The sequence below is a fragment of the Haematobia irritans genome, chromosome 3 (assembly GCF_050003625.1).
Source record: "Haematobia irritans isolate KBUSLIRL chromosome 3, ASM5000362v1, whole genome shotgun sequence".
Taxonomy (NCBI): domain Eukaryota; kingdom Metazoa; phylum Arthropoda; class Insecta; order Diptera; family Muscidae; genus Haematobia; species Haematobia irritans.
In genome coordinates this window covers 95,246,239-95,268,165 of record NC_134399.1, presented here as the reverse complement: position 1 = coordinate 95,268,165, position 21,927 = coordinate 95,246,239, and the positions used below count along the sequence as shown (strand labels likewise).

General features: G+C 28.5%; 1 protein-coding gene across 1 annotated transcript in view; it reads left to right on the top strand.

Annotated features, from left to right (window-relative positions):
- The first annotated feature begins 311 nt into the window (after positions 1-311).
- LOC142231079 (uncharacterized) overlaps positions 312-21,927 on the top strand; it is a 35,685-nt gene continuing 14,069 nt past the window's right edge. The window contains exons 1-4 of the mRNA XM_075301699.1: positions 312-345; positions 5,413-6,581; positions 10,024-10,266; positions 18,702-19,539. Of these exons, the coding sequence (XP_075157814.1) occupies positions 312-345; positions 5,413-6,581; positions 10,024-10,266; positions 18,702-19,539 (2,284 nt within the window). The remainder of the gene's footprint in view (positions 346-5,412; positions 6,582-10,023; positions 10,267-18,701; positions 19,540-21,927) is intronic.

The following is a 21,927-nucleotide window of genomic DNA, read 5'->3' as shown; positions in this document are numbered from 1 at the left end:
ACTTTCTACATTATTTGTTTATTTAAAGTAAAAAAGAACTAATCTTTTTTACTTTTATAAGAAGGAAGAGATTCGTAAATGAATAACATCTAAATAACAAAGGAAATTTATAAATAAAAATTTTGTATTCTTTATGAACGAACGTAATTTCTCTTTCAATAAAATTTCTCCATTTGGTCTTCTATCCTTTTTAGTCTTCAACAATCGATTTTTTGGATTTATTGGCTATTAATTTAAGTTAGATTGATAGCGCCATCATAATTTACATTGGTTTAGAGTACATCTCTATGTAGGCATATACCATATAACATATGAGCGAACGTTGGTATTTGAAAAGCAAAAAAGGTAAAGTAAAAAGCAAAAACATATTTCCAATTGCAAATGTTATTGCAAACTTATTTTGTTCTGCTTTGGCGGGCTCATCTGCCGCTATGTTTCCTATCATAATATCAGTAAATCATAACGCCTTAAAGTTAAGCAGACCATTTTTTGTTTGTTCATATTAAACTTGTAACGTATGTTTGTATGTGTTATTACTGCCTGAATGTTTGCATATGAGTGGGCATAGTTATACTATTTTTTTTTTTTTTGTCTATTGCTTTCGAACTGTTGAAATGATTAATCGATTTGTTCCTGTGTATTCACAATTTTCATTTGATATCATCTATTTTATTGATGATGTGTTAGTTTTCCCTATACACTATCTCTCTCTCTCTCGGGAGAGATCTCCCTCTCTACCTATCTCTGCAAATATGCATTAGTTTTGGCGTTGGTTTTATTTTCTTGTTTTTGTTGTAGTTCTTCCTTTCACAGACAACAGATGACATATATAAGAGCGTTATAATGTCAACAAAAGTAAAAATATAGTTTAGTAGTTAGACAGACAATATACATACAATACACTTATGAGAGGTGGGACGGATATACATACATACCTATATCGAGTTTTATTTGCATTGCCTAGCTTTGTTTGATTTTGACTTTTTTGTTTTTATACTAAGATCGACGATAACAATTGATTTCACATTTAGTTGATATTGACTTTATGGTAATGATGACGACTATGAAGGACTTGATGGATTGTTTGTAAATATATGTAAGTGTGTATATTTTGCTTTTATTATCCATGTTATCAAAATATTGATGACATGATATCTTCATGCATAATCTAGAGAATGGGAGTGGCAATTATCTCCATTAGAAAATGAGTATAGTTCTATTTCCAAAATAGCTGTAAGATTTTTTTTTTAATAAACAATTTTGTCATATAATATGGAAAATACCAATAATGATAAACGATTTTTAATATGAAAATTATTTTTATCATTAAATTATGTACAAAAATGTATAAATGACATGCAATGACGATTAATATACAGTGAAACCTTTGAAAGGTGGACACCCACGGTCGCCCAAATTTTGTCCACTTTTGAGTAGTTCTAGGTATAAGAGGTTAATTTTAATGTATTAATGTAGCAAACGTCCCCAGACAACTGTTCATGTTTGGGAGGTGTCCAGTTTTCAGAGTGTCCATGTTTGAGAGCTTTCACTGTATATGTATGTCGAATTCGTTTATAACGATTTCCAAGGAATTGGTAAATTTTGAAATTTACCAATTGGAACGTTGCAGTAAACAGCAGAGATGGTCTGTATCAAACTTTTTTAGGTTTGCGACTGTCGCAAAATTGTAAACGTAGAAAAAGTAGCAAACGTCGCAAACTCAAATTACTTCAGCCCTTTAGCTAGGCAGCGAATGGCACCGGACCAATAACAAAAGAAAATGCAATGACAAAACTAATTCATAGTTTCTATAGTAATAAAACTAAAATATAACTATGGAAAAATAGTATTTAGCGATATATTTAAAAATGTTTTAAATTGAAAATAAATGACAACTATGGATAATTGTTATACAACCAATCAACACTGAGCCCTTCTTAAAAAATATTTTTTTTAATCCATAGGATAATTGAATTCAATTTTTTTTTTCGAAAAATTATTTCCCATTGGATTTTAGGATTTTTGTTTTTTTATCTTTAATATTGGAAAATAAATCGTAAACATGCAATAGCACTTGAATAATTCCTAGAAATGTTATACTTCCTAAGTACGATTGTGTCACAAAACAAAGAAACCAAGAATCCAATTATTAATTCCAAAGAGAATTACTGCTTTGTTTTCACTCTGTTCATTTGAAATATTCCCAGCGCCAAGCAAAGTTTTAAATGGATACTAATGGCTCTGTGGCAGAAATTGTAAACAGTAAAGTCTACAAAATAAATTAAAGGCATCTGTTTTCATTGATGGTTTTTAATCTGAGTTCTCGATATATTGGATGTGTTCCCAAACAAAATTCTTTGCTGTGAAATGAAAATTTGAAAATACGATATTCGCCTTTGTTATAAAGAAATTTCTTTAAGAATACATACAATCGATGCAACGTTAGTCTCTAATCTTTTTTATACGCTTTGTAAAAATTTTTTTTATTCAAAAGAAATCTTCATTTATGAAAATTATTGTAATATCCTAAGGTTAATATAATTACACAACACAACACAAAAATTCCAAACAAAAAATTACTTATCCCAGCCGAAAGTACTCGATGAGAGGAGAAAAGTAATTTCTGGACTTTGCTAGATTTGTTGCCGTTCGTTTTTTATGAGCCTCTATAGTCTCTTCGGCAAATTCGATGTTGAGCAATTTATTGCAATTTTCTTCTATTTTTCGCTTGACCATAGCTCGAAAACTTCATGAGGAGAAAATTAATTTCTGGATTGGTTGTCGTTCGTTTTTTATGAGCCTCTATAGTTTTTTCGTCAAATTCAATTTTGAGCAATTTTCTTTTATATTTCGCATGACCATAGCTCGAAAAATATTGTGAGTTTATTCCAGTCTTCAGCACTTTTTGACGCGGCCACGTTTTTCATCGATTTTTTTCCGTTTTTCGACTACAGCTATAGAGGCTCATAAAACACAAATCTAGCAAAATCCAGAAACTACTTTTCTCCTCTCATAGAGAACTTTCGGCTGGGTTAAGTGATTTTTTTGTTTGGAGTCAAAAAGATGAATATCGTGTCACTGTATTATTTTCAGAGACCCTAAAAGTATGCTACAGTTTCTGAAGAAACTACAGCATTACTTACCAAGGTGGATGCGCATTTCTTTCTCTTACATCCTATTGTAGTTGGAAGATACTGTTTAATTAAAATAGACGATAAATTTCAAAACACTCTCCTTCATCAAAATTTGTAAAAATAAATTTTATACTCACAAAAAATTAATACACCCACTAAAATAGTAGCTGCAGAAACTAAAGCTCTGGAGGTGACGAAGCGAATATTTTAAATTTCAAAACACTCTCCTTCATCAAAATTTGTAAAAATAAATTTTATACTCACAAAAAATTAACACACCCACTAAAATAGTAGCTGCAGAAACTAAAGCTCTGGAGGTGACAAAGCGAATATTTTATTGCATTTCAGTTTATTTATGAATATATTTTATTAACTGCAAAATGATGCAATAAATAAATTAATACATTTTGTCAAATTGAATAGAATTTATTACTATTCATTTATACTATTTATTTTTATCTCTTGCTTAAGAAAAAAATATCATATTTTTTTCATGCCATTAAAGTGAGAAAAAATAATTAGAATTTTAAATTTTAAAAAGTTTTTTTTTACAATTACCCAAATTTAACTGAAATCAACTAATTCATTCATAACCTAAAATAAATTTAAATTGGCTGTATAATTTTGTTTCTTACAATTTGTCTTCAGACAACTATAACCATATTAATAGTTTGTATTTATTTTTTTTTTTTTTAATAAATTTTTCTTTAATAAAATTTTAAGAACCTACCTATTATTTTCGCAAAGCTACATTTTACTTTGTGCTGATATCGTTATGGACGATTAATGTTTTGCAAACAGAAAAGTAATGATAGCTCTTTTTTTTCTTTTGTTAAACCCATAAAGAAGGGTCAGTGTTGATGAACTGCTATGAAGAGAATAAGAAATAAAGTTTGGTGTCTGTGACCGGTATTTTGTAGTAAATTGCAAAATTTCACACAAGTATTCTGTAGAAGTATATCAAAGAAAGAGGAAGTACTATCTATCATCCCGCCACTAGACTTAAGATATTTAGAATTGAATGGAAATCTGTGAGAGATGCCAAGTTACTGGTACTATAAAAATAAAAAGCATTATGCAAAGGAATTTGAAAATAAGAAGAAATTTTAATACATTTACAGTAAAAATATGTATAAACTAAATTAAAATAAATTAAACTATATATACAAAATTAAAATAAATATTTTCAACTTATATGAAATAATTTAATTGATTTAAATTAAAACAAAAATACATTGTCTGAAATTAAATTAAATTAAGCTATGGTGAATAAAATTAAATAACTACAGATATAGATATATTTTCACATTATATTGAAAGTAATTAAAATAAATTAAATTATTTATCTATAAAGAGCATGTGCTGAAAACTATTTTTGTAAATCAATTTTTGTAATTTAAATTATTTAAAATTAAATTAAATTTATTAAAAAAAACTATACAAAATTAAACACATTTTTTAATTGACCAATATAAATTAAATGTAAATATATTCTTTACATTATTTATTTACTTTGATAACTTACTTATGCAAAACAAATTCTTCCATAGCAAACAAATGAATAAATTTTAATTAATTGTTTTAAAGTAAACTAAATAAAAATAAATTAATACAATTATAAAAAACAAATAAAAATAATTATAAAAATCAATTTATATTAATTGATTTCAAATAAATATTACATTGTCTTAAATTAATTTAACTTCAGATATGGTAAATGAAATTCAATAACTACAGATATAGGTAAATGATCAAATTGTACCAAAGTAATCAAAAAACATTAATCCAAATTATGCTACTATATATAGCATGAGCAGGAAACTAAATAAATTTTATTTAAAAAAATAAATAAATAAAATACAAAATTAAATTAATTTTTTAATTGATAAAATACTAATATATCCTCTGATAACTTAATGTATGCAAAACATTAAATTATTTTCATCGTATGGCATTATTAAATATAATTTATAATTAATTTTAAATTTCGCATAAATCCTAATTCAAATTAAAAAATAAAAATATAAACTAAATCAAAAGTTTATCTTAACAAAATTATAAATAAATTAAAAACTATATTAAATTAAACTACATTATGGGAAATTTAAATGTAGTGAGATTAAATATAATTATTTTCATTTTAGTTTCAATTAATTCAAATTGATAAATCTTTTAATTTAAAAAAATCTACTTTGATTACTTTTAAAATTTTTTTAAAATTATTTAATTACTAAATAAATTTTTTAATTCAAATATCATTCTTTTTATTTAATTGCAGATGAATCAAAATTAAATTCTGGTTCTTGGGAGGATCAACTGCCCTCATCTCACAATACCAATCAAAATCTCTTGCTAAATGCCAACAGTGCACAAATTACAAATAACAGTAACTCAGCAACAACAACCACAGCACAATTACATAATATCACAAATCCAAAACGTCCTGATACGTTGCAAACAGGACGTAACGCTTTACAGCCATTATTAATACAGCCTCCACCGGCAGCAGGATATCAACAAAATCAACAGCAACAACAACACCAAAATCATCATCACCACCACCATCATAATCATCATAGCAGTCAACATTCAATACAAAGTGCAAGTGCCATAAGTGGCCGCTGTGGAGAAGCGGCGGCTAATCCACAACAACAACAACATATACAAAGTCAAAAACAATCGTTGCAGTCGCCACAAGCGCCGCAACAGCAACAACAACAACAGCTTGCTCTTCAGGGAGCAGCTGTTACCGGCAACACAATAGCTGGCGGTAGTTTTAACTCCAACGGCGGATCTACTGCCGTTGGTGTTGGCAACGTCGGCAACAGTGGTAGCACATCACCGAATAGTGCCGATCATCACGGTGATAGTGTCCATCATAACGATTTCAATACCATCTCACCCATACCACCACCACTTAACAGCTCTTCGGAAGACGAAGAGTTGACTCACGCGGAAGATATAAACGGCAGCGTGACGTCCTCATTAAGTGCCACAAATCAACGCAATTCTCAATTGCGTTCGACCTTTAATCGGGCCAAACAACATCTGTCCTTTGACAAATGGCGTTCAACACATTCACAAAATTCACCGGCCGAAAGCAGTAGTAATTCAAGTACGGGAAGTAATAGCATTGGAGGAGGAGGAACATTAACCCGTCGTGCCAGTACAACTTGTGCCACCATGCCGACAGCACATCAGCCCCCACGGGAGGATATAACGACACCCGGTGAATCTCCAGGTGGTAGACTCTCAAGATGGTTCTCCATACGACGTGGCTCTTCACATCAATACGATGTGGGCGGTCGCGATGGTAGGCACTCGAATAATTCGAGCATCGATATGCCAGATTCCACATGTGATTCAACGCTTGGATCGCCACAAAAAATTAACTCAAATTCTGCGAATACATCAAAATCTGCGTGTAAAATGCCTGGAGTACCAGAGGTAAGTTAGATAATGATTTGATTTTAATGTGGAAACTGAAAGGAAAGCATGATCAAATTTTTAAAAATTGCTTATTTTAATGTATTACACCTTAAGACATTCTTAATGCTATAATAGACTTATACATATATGCTGAGCAATCTAATATTACAATGTGAATGAGATGATTCAATATTATCAAAGTCACCACTGTGGTAGCACAATCAACGGAACAGTCTAAGTTAGCCTGATTGAGTGCTAAGTGAGTGCAATATTGCATTTAGAGATTTTATCAGAATATAATGTATAATGACACCTTTTAACGAAATCGAAAAAACTCGTTCACAGTCAAAAGTTTTTAAAAAGTTGAAAAATTGAAATAAATTCGATTAATCGACCTTTGGTACCGTTCCAAATTTTAAAAAAAGTCAAAAATTGGAGAAGTCCACTTTCACCAAATCCTGTCAAAATGTCAAAATGCTGACAATTTAAATCTGATTACAATCCCTAACCGTTCGAAATCAATAACTTCTATTATCGAAACATGTACAGTCTAGGCGTGTATAGATTTGTATCTGGCGTTTTCTTTTCAATGGCTCTATTAACCATGTTCCTTAATCTATATCTGTCCATAAAGCTCGAAAAATAATTGTATAATTAGATGAAATAAACTTTTGACAAAATTTTCTATAGAAATAAAATTGTTTCTCTAGAAATAAAATGTTGGCAAAATTTTCTATAGAAATAAAATATTGACAAAATTTTCTTTAGAAATAAAATTTTGACAAAATTTTCTATAGAAATAAAATTTTGACAAAATTTCCTATAGAAATAAAATTTTGACAAAATTTTCTATAAAATAAAATTTTGACAAAATTTTCTATAAAATAAAATTTTGACAAAATTTTCTATAGAAATAAAATTTTGACAAAATTTTCAATAGAAATAAAATTTTTCACAAAATTTTCAATAGAAATAAAATGTTGACAAAATTTTCTATAAAATAAAATTTTGACAAGATTTTCTATAGAAATAAAATTTTGACTAAGTTTTCTATAGAAATCAAATTTTGACATAATTTTCTATAGTAATAAAATTTTGACATAATTTTCTATAGTAATAAAATTTTGGCAAAATTTTCTATAGAAGTAAAATTTTGAATTTTTTATGATTGTTAGATTTTTGGAATATATAAAAAAATTAGAAATTCTCAGTTGTAACGCTGCAAATGAATACTTGTACAGCCTTAAAATATGAAAATATCCTACCGGAAATATTGTGAAGCAGAGTTTCTTCTTCAACTGTCACTTCCAACAATTCATTGTGGATTAAATGGAAATTGTTGGGATTATTATAGATATCATTAAAAAATAATTGTACAATTCTGATAAACCTGATATAAAAATATTTAAATCGCTTTTTTGCGAAATTAGACTTTTTGGGACACATTTTGGAAATTCGCAATGGGCGTATTTAATTTAATAAATCTTTTTTATGAAAAATCGGAGTTTTGTTATATTTTTTAAATAAATGTGCCACTTTCTAAATTCCTTTTTATTTGATACTGTTTTCGACCTTCTAGGCAGTAACACTGCTTGCATCATGTTAAATATTTTGGGTTAACAATTTATCTACCAGAACTGTTAATCTTAGATCCCGTTTGATAAATGCTGATCGAATGAGAATTACCTAATAGGTTCATCTGCCTCAAGTGTCCGTTTGTTTCTCCATATATTTGATGTTTGGAATTTTTTCTCCCATATGCAATTTTGGTATAGCGCTCAGAATCGTGGTATTTATCCAAATTATCGGTTCAAATTGAGATACAGATATCGCCCGATATTTACGGATAATATTTATGGATAATATTTTGTATAGTACAAAAGAGAAAGCTCAAATAATTTTAATAATTTTGTAATTGAATTTTGTTGATATGAAATATTACAGGTATATGTCCAAAGTCCCTCATCTAGACAGCTCCTAATTCAGTTGCTTATGCTAAGTCCTTATATGTTAATTTAAACAAGTATATACGGCCGTAAGTTCGGCCAGGCCGAAGCTTATGTACCCTCCATCATGGATTGCGTTGAAACTTCTTCTAAACACTGCCATCCACTATCGAATTACTTAAGTTGCGGTAACGCTTGCCGATGGCAAGGTATCTTAAAACCTCCTAACACCATCTTCTAAATTGTATGTAAGTCCATACGTGGTATATATTAAATCAAAAAAGATCGATCCAATACGTATATAATTTTTTTTGACAAAGTATACATAAAATTTAGACAAAATTTTCTACAGAAATAAAATTTTAACAAAATTTTCTATAGAAATAAAATTTTCTATAGAAATAAACTTTTGACAAAATTTTCTATAGAAATAAAATTTTGGTAGAATATTTTTGGCTCTAGTGGCAACCATGATTATGAACCGATATGGACCAATTTTTGTGTGATTGGACCAATTTTGGTATGGTTGTTAGCGACCATATACTAACACCACGTTCCTAATTTGAACCGGATCGGATGAATTTTGCTCCTCCAAGAGGCTCCGGAGGTCAAATCTGGAGAACGTTTTATATGGGGGCTATATATAATTATGGACCGATATGGACCAATTCTGGCACACTTGTTAAAGATCATATACTAACACCATGTTCCAAATTACAACCGGATTGGATGAAATTTGCTTCTCTTGGAGACTTCGTAAGCCAAATCTGGGGATCGGTTTATATGGGGGCTATATATAATTATGAACCGATGTGGACCAATTTTTGCATGGTTGTTAGAGACCATATACCAATATCATGTACCAAATTTCAGCCGGATCGGATGAAATGTGCTTCTGTTAGAGGCTCCACAAGCCAAATCTGAGGGTCCCTTTATATGGGGGCTATACGTAAAAGTGGACCGATATGGCCCATTTTCAATACCATCCGACCTACATCGATAACAACAACTTGTGCTAAGTTTCAAGACGATAGCCTGTTTCGTTCGGAAGTTAGCGTGATTTCAACAGACGGACGGACGGACATGTTTAGATCGACTCAGAATTTCACCACGACCCAGAATATGTATACTTTATGGGGTCTTAGAGCAATATTTCGATGTGTTACAAACGGAATGACAAAGTTAATATACCCCCATCCTATGATGGAGGGTATAAAAATATATATTTTTATATAATGGTGGGATATGGCTTGTTCTCACAGCTGTTGATTCATTTTATTTCCTTTGCCTCTTTACTGTTCATGTTCTCAAGAAAGAAGAGGAACATTTAGAGCATGTCGAAAAATATTTGAAGTATAGAAAAACTTGCATTTTTGTGTGTGTGAAACAAAACTAAACATTAACCACAGGATATTTACTCATATCCTGTCCGGTGCTTAATCTATTCATCATATCACTCCATACTACTTCCTTTTTAATAATTGCGTTTCTTTAAATTCTCTTTCTTTTTCCAGAACGATGATGACGATTTGGCTTCATTAACCGCATCGACTTCAAGATTCGATTTGGATTTTATGATACCACCTGGTAGTCGTGCAAATGGTACTGCCCGCACTGCTCACAATCGTCTCGTACAGCCCATGTTACCACCAGCGCCACCTGGTCTCTCACAGCAGCAATTAAAACGCCGACACATTGTATCGGCTATTGTGCACAGTGAAAATTCATATGTGGCAACACTGCAACGTCTAGTCAATGTAAGTTTATTCTTAGTGCCAAATATTAAAAGCAAATTATATGAAAATAAAGAAAACTTTATTCTAATTACTATATACAGTTGTATTTTGCTTAAATTCCATTCATCTCCTATTTTTTTTACTAACATCTCTTTTAATTAAGAAACTATTAATATTTTATGCAAAAGCTAGTTATATTTTTTAATTTAAAATCATAGTTTGCGTATCACATGGGTTTGCATGTTCAAGTTCCATAGTTTTTTTGCAAATAATTTCATGACTAACTTGTTTTTCAGTAGCACATGCAGCATTTGCCATAGCTTCTCTATTTTATTTTTAATAGATATTTTTTTTATTATTTTACAAACAATGAATTGTTACCAGCTATTCTTCTATTTGATTAATGGGAATTGAATTCATGTTGGAAGCATATTTGTTGGATTTTCTTGCTACTACTTACTTTGCTTTCTCTGAAATGATCTATCAATTTTAGTTTTATGCTCTCTATACGTTCATATAAAATTTCACACATCATAAAAATTGCATTATTTACATTTATCAAAAGATTTCCCAAAGTCATTGCTTTTGTTATATGCAAAACGGATGCTCTTCAAAATGTCTTTTGTTCAGTAATTCCATTTCTTTGCCATGGAGATGAAGTCATTAAAAGTGACAGTCACAAAAAAACTCACATATTTTAAATTTGAGCTAAATTTTTTTGAAATAATAGATGTGTTTTTGTTACTCTCAAATTTAAAAAACTGCCATAAATAGAATCTTAAAAATTTGTATACGGGGCCAAAAATTCGACTGAACGGAATTTTAAGTACCCAAGTAATTCGCTTTGTTTGTTATTGTTGGTTTATTCTTCAATCATTATTGTTGTTTTTGATTTCTGCTTAAAACCATGCATTGACTAAACTACAAGTGTAGTTTAACCAACAGAGGAAAAGTATGTTTGTCAAATTTATTTGGGCAAAGCCCTATAGACTGCAAGATGGTTGGATGTACAGCTGTTTCGGAATTACCACATTCCTCATCAGCATCCTCTACTTGCAGCAAAACTATCAACCAATTATCAGAATAAATTCGGGTAATTCACTCAACCCAAAGTGAACTACACTTTGACGGAAGTCAAATAAATTTGACAGCATACTTTTCCTCTTTTGGTTAAGCTACTTGTAGTTTAGTCAATGCATGGCTTTAAGCTCACGCAAAAAAATAATTCTTTCCTCCCAAACGAAATTTTAGACAAACAAAGTTCGTTTCTCATTTGCTTTTCGCTGTAAGGAAGTGTATTTGGAAGAAAAGTATATACTTTTTGTGATAAACGTTTATTATTTTCCAGGATGTAAAAACAATTTCATAAAGACAAACTCAAAAAAAAAAACATTGTTTTCTTGCTAATTGCATTTTCCCTCAAATCTTTCTCACATCCACGAGGTTTTTTAGTTCTTAACACCTTTTCCTGTAATACCAACAATGTAGAAGAAATTATACGATTTTATAAATTTTGAAAATTTGTTTACCTTTCGCCTGGACGGAGAATCGAACCGCGGACCATTTACTTTGTAAGCCAACACACTAAGCACTGAGCTATGTACCTGTTATGGTCATCAATAGATAAATATCCATATAAGTTATATTTATATAGCATAGCTTGCGGTGCCCACGAACCGAATAAACAAAGTTTATTTAACAGAAACAAACATTTAGTTTGGCACCGTGGCGCATTGGTTGCTACGTCCGACTTGCATGCCAAGGGTCGTGGGTTCGATCCCTGCTTCGACCAAAGTTTTTTTTATATTCCAGATGTGTTCGGAAGATTCCGAAAAAATGTTCAACATTACATTGTAGTATATTAAATTTTGAACTGTAAAATATGTCTTATAAAAGGCATAAAGTCAGAAAAGAACAGTGTTTGATATAAACGAAATGTACTGTGTTGTTGTTTCAAAAATAACTTTTTTATTGAAAAAATAAAAATTTTGTAACAAACGATTTTTTTTTTTGGTGATAAAAGTTTAAAATTTTCGAAGCAATTCAAAAAACTCTTAACAAAAGAAAAACGTTTTCGGTACACGTTTTCCAAACGTTTTTTTTTCTTTGCGTGCTGAAATCAAAAACAACAATAGGGCTGTTTTCTTTTTGCACTGGATACAACATTTGTATGGGCTATCCAGAACATCTCACCAGTGCAAGTCGCGCCGATCTTGCCAGATTGTGTTTTGATAAAGTGACGCTTCATCGATTCACAATAGCACTTTATTGTGACTAATTTATCGAAAAACATGTAATTCAACGTGGTATAGTGTCATAAATAATCGCAGCAGTAAATATTTATTACTAATTGGAGCATTTCATACATTAAAAATGCAAGATTTCACTTCTTTTCTGTGATTGTTTTTAAACAGCTGATGACAGTGTTGCATATTTTTGTAGATGTCCTGGATAAACGAGTTCTCTGTTTTCTTTTAGTCCTTCACGGCTTAGGGTATCCAGTGCTAAAAGAAAACAGCGCTAATAATGATTGAAGAATAAACCAACAATAACAAACAAAACGAATGAAGATAGAAGAAGCACGCTCAAAAACAATCCCAACCAACTACATTCAAATCGATGATTTGAGTTTGGCAAAGGAAAAGGGATATGCTTTCAAATTTGTTTAGGCAGTAGCCGACTATCAAACCATTTTCGGAAGGTTCAAGTGTAGATCACATTGGGTTGAGTGAATTACCCGAATTTATTCTGATAATTGAGAGTTTTGCTGCAAGTAGAGGATGCTGATGAGGAATGTGGTAATTCCGAAACAGCTGTACATCCAACCATCTTGCAGTCTATAGGGCTTTGCCCAAATAAATTTGACAAGCATACTTTTCTCTGTTGGTTAAGCTGAAATCAATAACAACAAGTTGAGATTATAAAAAGAGGCTATATGTACGATACAAGATCACTGAAATGATTTTTTAACAATAGAAAAGCATTTTATAACCAAAGACAAAAATCATACATATGTAGAATAATAATCAAGGATAAGTTTTTATATATAAAATGCTCCCTCAATTACATACACAAAACAAAAATGATTTTTAAAACATTAGCAAATTGATATTAACAACCTAAAGTACTCTTAAATTGTGTCGATATTTTTTTCCTTAGAAATCTATTAAATATAGATTTCTTTATATTAAGGGCCAAATCATTTTTCTAAAAATTTATATTCATATCCCAAATTATATGCTTCCCCACATATATATATATTGAATTTTTATAACATAGCAACGAATTTATATGGAAAAAATGGAATTTACATAATTTACCTTTATAATCCATTTTGGGCTTCATATTAAACCTCTTCAAGTGTGTGTATAACTTGTTTCATCAAATAAAGCTAATAAATCCTTGGAAGCACGTATTGAAAACCATAAACATGAAAACAATTACCTTATATAACAAAGTTTTACCAAAACAAATATCCATCCATGGCTATATTTTCATATTATTTCTGCCTCGTGGGGTTTAGCAGAGATGAGAGTGCTAGTAAAGCATTTCATTGTAAGCAATGTCCTGACGGTTAGTTACCTCATACCATACAATTATCTTGATTGGTAGTATTCTCAAGTGTAGTGTCAATATAAAATCATATCTTGTGCTGGTCTAAATTCAATTAGTGATCATTTTGCTTTGCCTCTCACCAACAGCAAATCTCTAAAGTTAAATCTCACAAATGACCACTAAAAGCACTCACCTTTTATTAGATACGTGTGTGTGTGTGTGGGGACAAAAAGGGCAAGCAATAAAATAATTGCCTTTAGTACTATATAGGAGAGTGAAACATCAAATTCTATTCCCTCAACAATAGCTCTCATCATCATCATCATCACCACCATCATTATTATCATCGTCATCTCCTAAGGCACCATCAATTCAATTTGTTATTTTGAACTGGAAAAAAGGCAATGGTTTTTAGGATGATTTGCAAATGTAATTGGGTAAAGTAAAGGGATTTAATGTACTCACCTATACACACCCAAGGGAAACAACACAATATGGCCTTGAAAAATATTAATGCTTTATTTCATCTTCCATTTGCATGAATTTCATTGTAAATTACATTCAATTTCATTTACGGATTTATTTTAATACCTATTGCTCTAATTTTCTGCAATTTGAATGTTCATGCTGCTTCATTATTATCTTCCCAATTAAATTTTCTGTTACTCATAATATCATATATTTGTATTAATACATAAACTTTTTTGTAATTTATTTCTTTACATGCCATCCATAATAACAAAAAAAAAATAATACAACCAATAATAACTTCTCCCCCCTTCTATACTACTACGTCACGCTAAAATCGAAATGATCCAAAATATTAAAAAAAAAATTATATGTATATCGAAAATTTCTTTTTTGTATATTTTTTTCTCTCATCATTTACTAACCAACCAACCATTCATTCATCATCCTCAATAGTTGCAAAATTAAAGTAAATAATATGTACAGTATTTATTTATTTATATATAAATTAAAAGCACTAACAAAGTATACGACCAACACATCTATGGGAAAAGAAAAAACAACAAAAAAACTTAAAATACAGAAAAAAATCCATCATTGTAATCATGCCAAAAAATTTAATTTTATTAAAAAAAATGTTTTAAATTTAAGTTTAGTTATATTAAACAATTTTCCCGCAAACCAAATTTAAAACCATGTAGAAATATAAGGTTTGACATCGTAATTTCTTGTATGAACTTTAGTATCCGTTTTTGAAATTATAGGATACTTCAAGTTCCTTTCATTGTTTTTAGTTCAGTTTTCTCTCAAGACATAAAACAGATTGCAGAACTCAATAAAAAATTAATTGCAATAAACACAAATTAATAGCTTCACTTTTTCATTTTGAGAAAATTTTCTATAGAAAAAAAAATTTTAGAAAATTTTCTGTAGAAAAAGATTTGAGAAAATGTTCTATAGAAAAAAATTTTGCGAAAGTTTCTATAGAATAAAAATTTTGACCAACCTTACTATAGCAAAAAACGAGAAAATTTTCTATAGAAAATAAATTTTGAGAAAATTTTCTATAGAAATAAAATTACGACAAAATTTTCTACAGAATTAAAATATTGACAAAATTATCTATAAAATTAAAATTTTTCAACATTTGCTATAGAGTTAAAATTTTGACAAAAACTTCTATAGAAATAAAATTAGGACAAAAACTTCTATAGAAATAAAATTACGACAAAATTTTCTACAGAATTAAAATGTTGACAAAATTATCTATAAAATTAAAATTTTTCAACATTTTCTATAGAGTTAAAATTTTGACAAAAACTTCTATAGAAATAAAATTAGGACAAAAACTTCTATAAAAAAAAATTACGACAAAATTTTCTATAGAAATAAAATTACGACAAAATTTTCTATAGAAATAAAATTACGACAAAATATTCTATAGAAATAAAATTTTGACAAAATTTTCTATAGAAATAAACTTTTGATAGAATTTTATATAGAAATAAAAATTTGACAACATTTTTTATAGAATTAAAATTTTGACAAAATTTTCTATAGTAATAACATTTTCACAACATTTTCCATAAAAATAAAATATTTACAAAATTTTTCATAGAAATAAAATTTTGGCAAAATCTTCTATAGAAATAAAATTTTGACAAAATTTTCTATAGAAATAAAATTTTGACAAAATTTTTTATAGAAATAAAATTTTGACAAAATTTTCTATAGAAATAAAATTTTGACAAAATTTTGTATAGAACTAAAATTTTTCATAGAAATACAATTTTGACAAAATTTTCTATAGAAATAAAATTTTGACAAAATTTTCTATAGAAATAAAATTTTGACAAATTTTTTTATAGAATTAAATTTTTTACAAAATTTTTCATAGAAATAAAATTTTGATAAAATTTTCCATAGAAATACAATTTTAACAAAATTTTCTATAGAAATAAAATTTTGACAATTTAATTTTAGAAATAAAATTTTGACGACATTTTCAATAGAAATAAAATTTTTACAAAATTTTTCATAGAAATAAAATTTTGGCAAAATTTTCATGGAAATACAATTTTGACAAAATTTTCTATAGAAATACAATTTTGAAAAAATTTTCTATAGAAATAAAATTTTGATAGAATTTTATATAGAAATAAAAATTTGACAACATTTTTTATAGAATTAAAATTTTGACAAAATTTTCTATAGTAATAACATTTTCACAACATTTTCCATAAAAATAAAATATTTACAAAATTTTTCATAGAAATAAAATTTTGGCAAAATCTTCTATAGAAATAAAATTTTGACAAAATTTTCTATAGAAATAAAATTTTGACAAAATTTTTTATAGAAATAAAATTTTGACAAAATTTTCTATAGAAATAAAATTTTGACAAAATTTTGTATAGAACTAAAATTTTTCATAGAAATACAATTTTGACAAAATTTTCTATAGAAATAAAATTTTGACAAAATTTTCTATAGAAATAAAATTTTGACAAATTTTTTTATAGAATTAAATTTTTTACAAAATTTTTCATAGAAATAAAATTTTGATAAAATTTTCCATAGAAATACAATTTTAACAAAATTTTCTATAGAAATAAAATTTTGACAATTTAATTTTAGAAATAAAATTTTGACGACATTTTCAATAGAAATAAAATTTTTACAAAATTTTTCATAGAAATAAAATTTTGGCAAAATTTTCATGGAAATACAATTTTGACAAAATTTTCTATAGAAATACAATTTTGAAAAAATTTTCTATAGAAATAAAATTTTGAAAAAATTTTCTATAGAAATAAAATTTTGACAAATTTTCTATAGAAAGAAAATTTTGACAAAATTTTCTATAGAAATAAAATTTTGACAAAGTTTTCTATAGAAATAAAATTTTGACAAAATTTTCTATAGAAATAAAATGTTAACAAAATTTTCTATAGAAATAAAATTTTGACAAAATTTTCCATAGAAATAAAATTTTGACAAAATTTTCTATAGAAATAAATTGTTGACAAAATTTTCCATAGAAATAAAATTTAGACAAAATTTTTTATAGAATTAAAATTTTGACAAAATTTCCTATATAAATAACATTTTGACAACATTTTCCATAAAAATAAAATATTACAAAATTTTTCATAGAAATAAAATTTTGGCAAAATTTTCCATAGAAATAAAATTTTGACAAAATTTTCTATAGAAATAAAATTTTGACAAAATTTTCTATAGAAATAAAATTTTGACGAAATTTTCTATAGAAATAAAATTTTGACAAAATTTTCTATAGAAATAAAATTTTGATAAAATTTTCCATAGAAATAAAATTTTGACAAAATTTTCTATAGAAATAAAATGTTGACAAAATTTTCTATAGAAATAAAATTTCGGCAAAATTTTCTATAGAAATACAATTTTGACAATTTAATTTTAGAAATAAAATTTTGACGAAATTTTCAATAGAAATAAAATTTTGATAAAATTTTCCATAGAAATACAATTTTGACAAAATTTTTTATAGAATTAAAATTTTTACAAAATTTTTAATAGAAATAAAATTTTGATAAAATTTTCCATAGAAATAAAATATTGACAAAATTTTCTATAGAAATAAAATTTTGACATAATTTTCTACAGAAATAAAATTTTGACGACATTTTCAATAGAAATAAAATTTTAGCCAAATTTTCCATAGAAATAAAATTTTGACAAAATTTTCTATAGAAATAAAATTTTGACAAAATTTTCTATAGAAATAAAATTGTGACAAAATTTTCTAAAGAAATAAAATTTTGACAAAATGTTGTATACATATAAAATTTTGACAAAATTTTCTATAGAATTAAAATGTTGACAAAATTTTCTATAAAATAAAATATATAATTTATATGGAAAAAAATATTGATGATACTTCTTTTGTGTATCTCATTTGTCCGAAGATATATTTATTTAATTATTCCTATGAATTGGATAGAGCAATACTTCAATAGAATTATTTTAAGGTAACCTATAATACTATGGCGTAGTCAACAGTTGATTTTACCCGAGACGAGGTGTTTATATGTTCTTAGTAACAATATCCGTTTCACAAACTATCATAACTGAATTTGCCGCAGTTTATTCAAGTATTTTATCAAGGTTTCCTACAACTTTATATCAAATTTGGGACATTTCCCATTTATATATAAATAAAAATGCATTTGCTTATTGGTTATCTATCTGACAGAAATATTGTCATTTTTTAAATATTTTATTATTATAGTTGATACGATGGTTGGTTCTTCTTTTCCTTGAATAAATAATCACACAAGCATTACACAAAAATAAAAGCAAAAAAATTTCGATAAACTCTATTAATTTGTATTTTTTTTTTGCAATTTTTCTTTTTTGTTTTCTTCTCTATAAAATCACATCACATTTAGGATTACAAAAAACCTCTGGAAGATAGTAGTCCACCCGTTTTGAGTGCTACCAAAATCAATACACTCTTCCATCGCCTGCCTGACATACTGCAATCGCATCAACTCTTTCGCATTGCCCTGGCCGAATGTGTACGCAATTGGGATCGTGATGAGAAATTGGGTGATTGCTTTGTTAGCGCCTTCAGTAAGCCACGTATCTTGGAAATCTATTCGGGTTTCATTAATAATTTCTCAGCTGCCATGGAATTAGCCAAAATGGAAGAGAAACGTAAATCGGCCCTGGCGGATTTCTTCAAAGTTAAACAAATTAGTGCTCACGATCGTTTAAGTTTCTTCGGTTTGATGGTTAAGCCGGTGCAACGTTTCCCCCAATTCATACTCTTCTTGCAGGATCTACTCAAATATACACCCCAGGGTCATCATGATCGTATGTCGCTACAATTGGCCTTAACCCAGCTGGAGCTATTGGCCGAAATGTTGAATGAGCGTAAACGTGAGGCCGAACAGTATCAGGGTTTCAAAGAGATGTTGGGCCACATAAGTGGCACATTCAATACACGTTCTCTAACCACCACCGAAGGCAATCGGCCACGTTATTTACTTAGAGAGGATAATGTAACACATATGGAATTTAATCAGGCCGGTTTCATAGTCAAATCGAAGCAACGACGTCTCTTGTTGCTCAACGATAAAGTGATTTGTGTTTCGGTGGCACCGAAACAATCACATGATTTTGGTGCTACAGAAAAATTGACATTCAAATGGATGTATCCCGTACAGGATGTGGAAATAGTCGACAATAGTACTTCTGCTACACTATCGAGAATATTAACTGCAGGTGAGTATTTTAAAATTATTATGTCTAATTTATATGAGGAGAGAAATTCAAAAAATTCAGCTAAAAAATAAAAAGGTGAAATTCGTTACTCTCTGGTTTTCTATAGAAAGAAGTGTGAGTTCAAGGGTTACTACTAAAGATAATCAAAAAATTATCCGCAGTATCTACTTCTGGTAGTATTTCACAAAATTTCTTAAAGGTATCTTAATATTCGGCTAAAAAAGATCAAACATTTTTTTTATTTTTATTTTTTTTTTTTGCTTTTCATCACCAAAATCAATGGAATAAAATTAAAAAAAAATCTTAATTCTAGGATGCCTTTTCCACCAGTTTACGGAATCTTTTCTTACGAAATTATTTTCTTTGCTTTAAAGCAAATAATTTTCCCAGATTTTGCAAAATAAAAGTGAAATAATATAGACGAGAATTTCACTTTCATTTATTAGTTAATCTTCTAATTATAAGAAACGTATTAATTTTTTCTAATAAAATTTATCTTAATCATCGATCAGAATCTTGGCATATATAAACTTCTTGCAAAATAAAAACCTAAAAATTTCACTTTTTTAAATTGGCTTAAATTAAATTTGGCATTCTTTCAGTATAAAAATAAAATAACAAAAAAATTAAATCAATTTCTAACAAATTAATAAGAATTATCTATAATTGCACCTCAACCAGCAATCAACATCAGTTCGCATGTTGTTTGTATTTCCAACATGTCAATGACTTGATCTTCAAATGAGAGTGAAATTTTCAAATATGTGGCAGAAAAACAGCTACACAAAATTATTTTTAATATCTCAAGCATTTTTTTCCACCTCGTTTGACTTTCTTTCTAATGAATTGCGTGATGCTAAATACCCTCCATATTCATGGCACAAAGCTTCACAAAAACACACTGAAACTCACAATTTCAATAGAAAATAATCCTCCATAATGTTGGGAATATAAAAGAAAAATTGCAAGCTCTTTTCTTTTTAAGTCTCTGAAAGATGAGGACTAAGACATCAATATATGGTGCAGAAAGTCATGGTTAAAACAAAGAAGAAGAAAAAAAAAACAACAGCATAAACGTAATGTTAACAATTTGAAAATTTTTTTCTTCGATACTTTACTCCTACAGTCTTTTGGGGGAAAGACAGACATTTAAACAGTCATATCTTATTTTCATATTGACTATATTGTTGCGTATTGTTACGATCGATCTATGTGGTCGATCAATGTAAAGCAAGCGCATGCGCATTGCGGTCTGTGAGGGACGAATGCCATATGGATGGTTTAACTTTTTTCTTTCCATGGTCAGTACTTACTTACCAAATAGCTTGTTATTAATGGTGGGAGCTTTTCATTATTTTCATTTTTTCATAGGACCAAAGTTGAAATACATTCACTACGATCACCATGAAATCCTCTGTTATTGTTATCACAATGGTGAGGTCAGTATAATTTGCCTTCATTGGTTAAATTTATAGGAGGAACTTCTTAGAAGCTGAAATTGCTAATATGAACTTTAAACTTTTTAATACAATTGAATAAATAAATGTAGCAAAATTAAAGTTTAATTTTTGCTATTATCTTTAATATTTTCTAATTTCCATGCTCAATCAATCAAGTTGAATTAACAAAATTTTTATTAAATTAAATATTTCAATGTTATTATCAAATAAAATCGTATTTAATTTAAAATAAAAATAAATTTAAATATTTGTGGAATTTTAAATTTAATTCAAACTGTTATGATGGATGTCTAGATTTTTATACCCTCCACCATAGGATGGGGGTATATTAACTTTGTCATTCCGTTTGTAACACAACGAAATATTGCTCTAAGACCCCATAAAGTATATATATTCTGGGTCGCGATGAAATTCTGAGTCGATCTGAGCATGTCCGTCCGTCCGTCCGTCCGTCCGTCTTTCTGTTGAAATCGCTAACTTCCGAACGAAACAAGCTATCGACTTGAAACTTGCCACAAGTAGTTGTTATTGATGTAGGTCGGATGGTATTGCAAATGGGCCATATCTGTCCACTTTTACGTATATCGCCCATATAAACGGACCCCTAAATTTGGCTTGCCGATCCTCTAAGAGAAGCAAACTTCATCCGATCCGGCTGAAATTTGTACGTGGTGTTAGTTTATGGTCCCTAACAACCATGCAAAAATCGGTCCACATCGGTCCATAATTATATATAGCCCCCATATAAACCGATCCCCCGATTTGACTTGCCGAGCCTCTAAGAGAAGCAAATTTCATCCCATCCGCCTGAAATTTGGTACATGGAGTTGATATATGGTCTCTAACAACCATGCAAAAATTGGTCCACATCGGCCAATAATTATATATAGCCCCCATATAAACCGATCCTCAGATTTGGCTTGCGGAG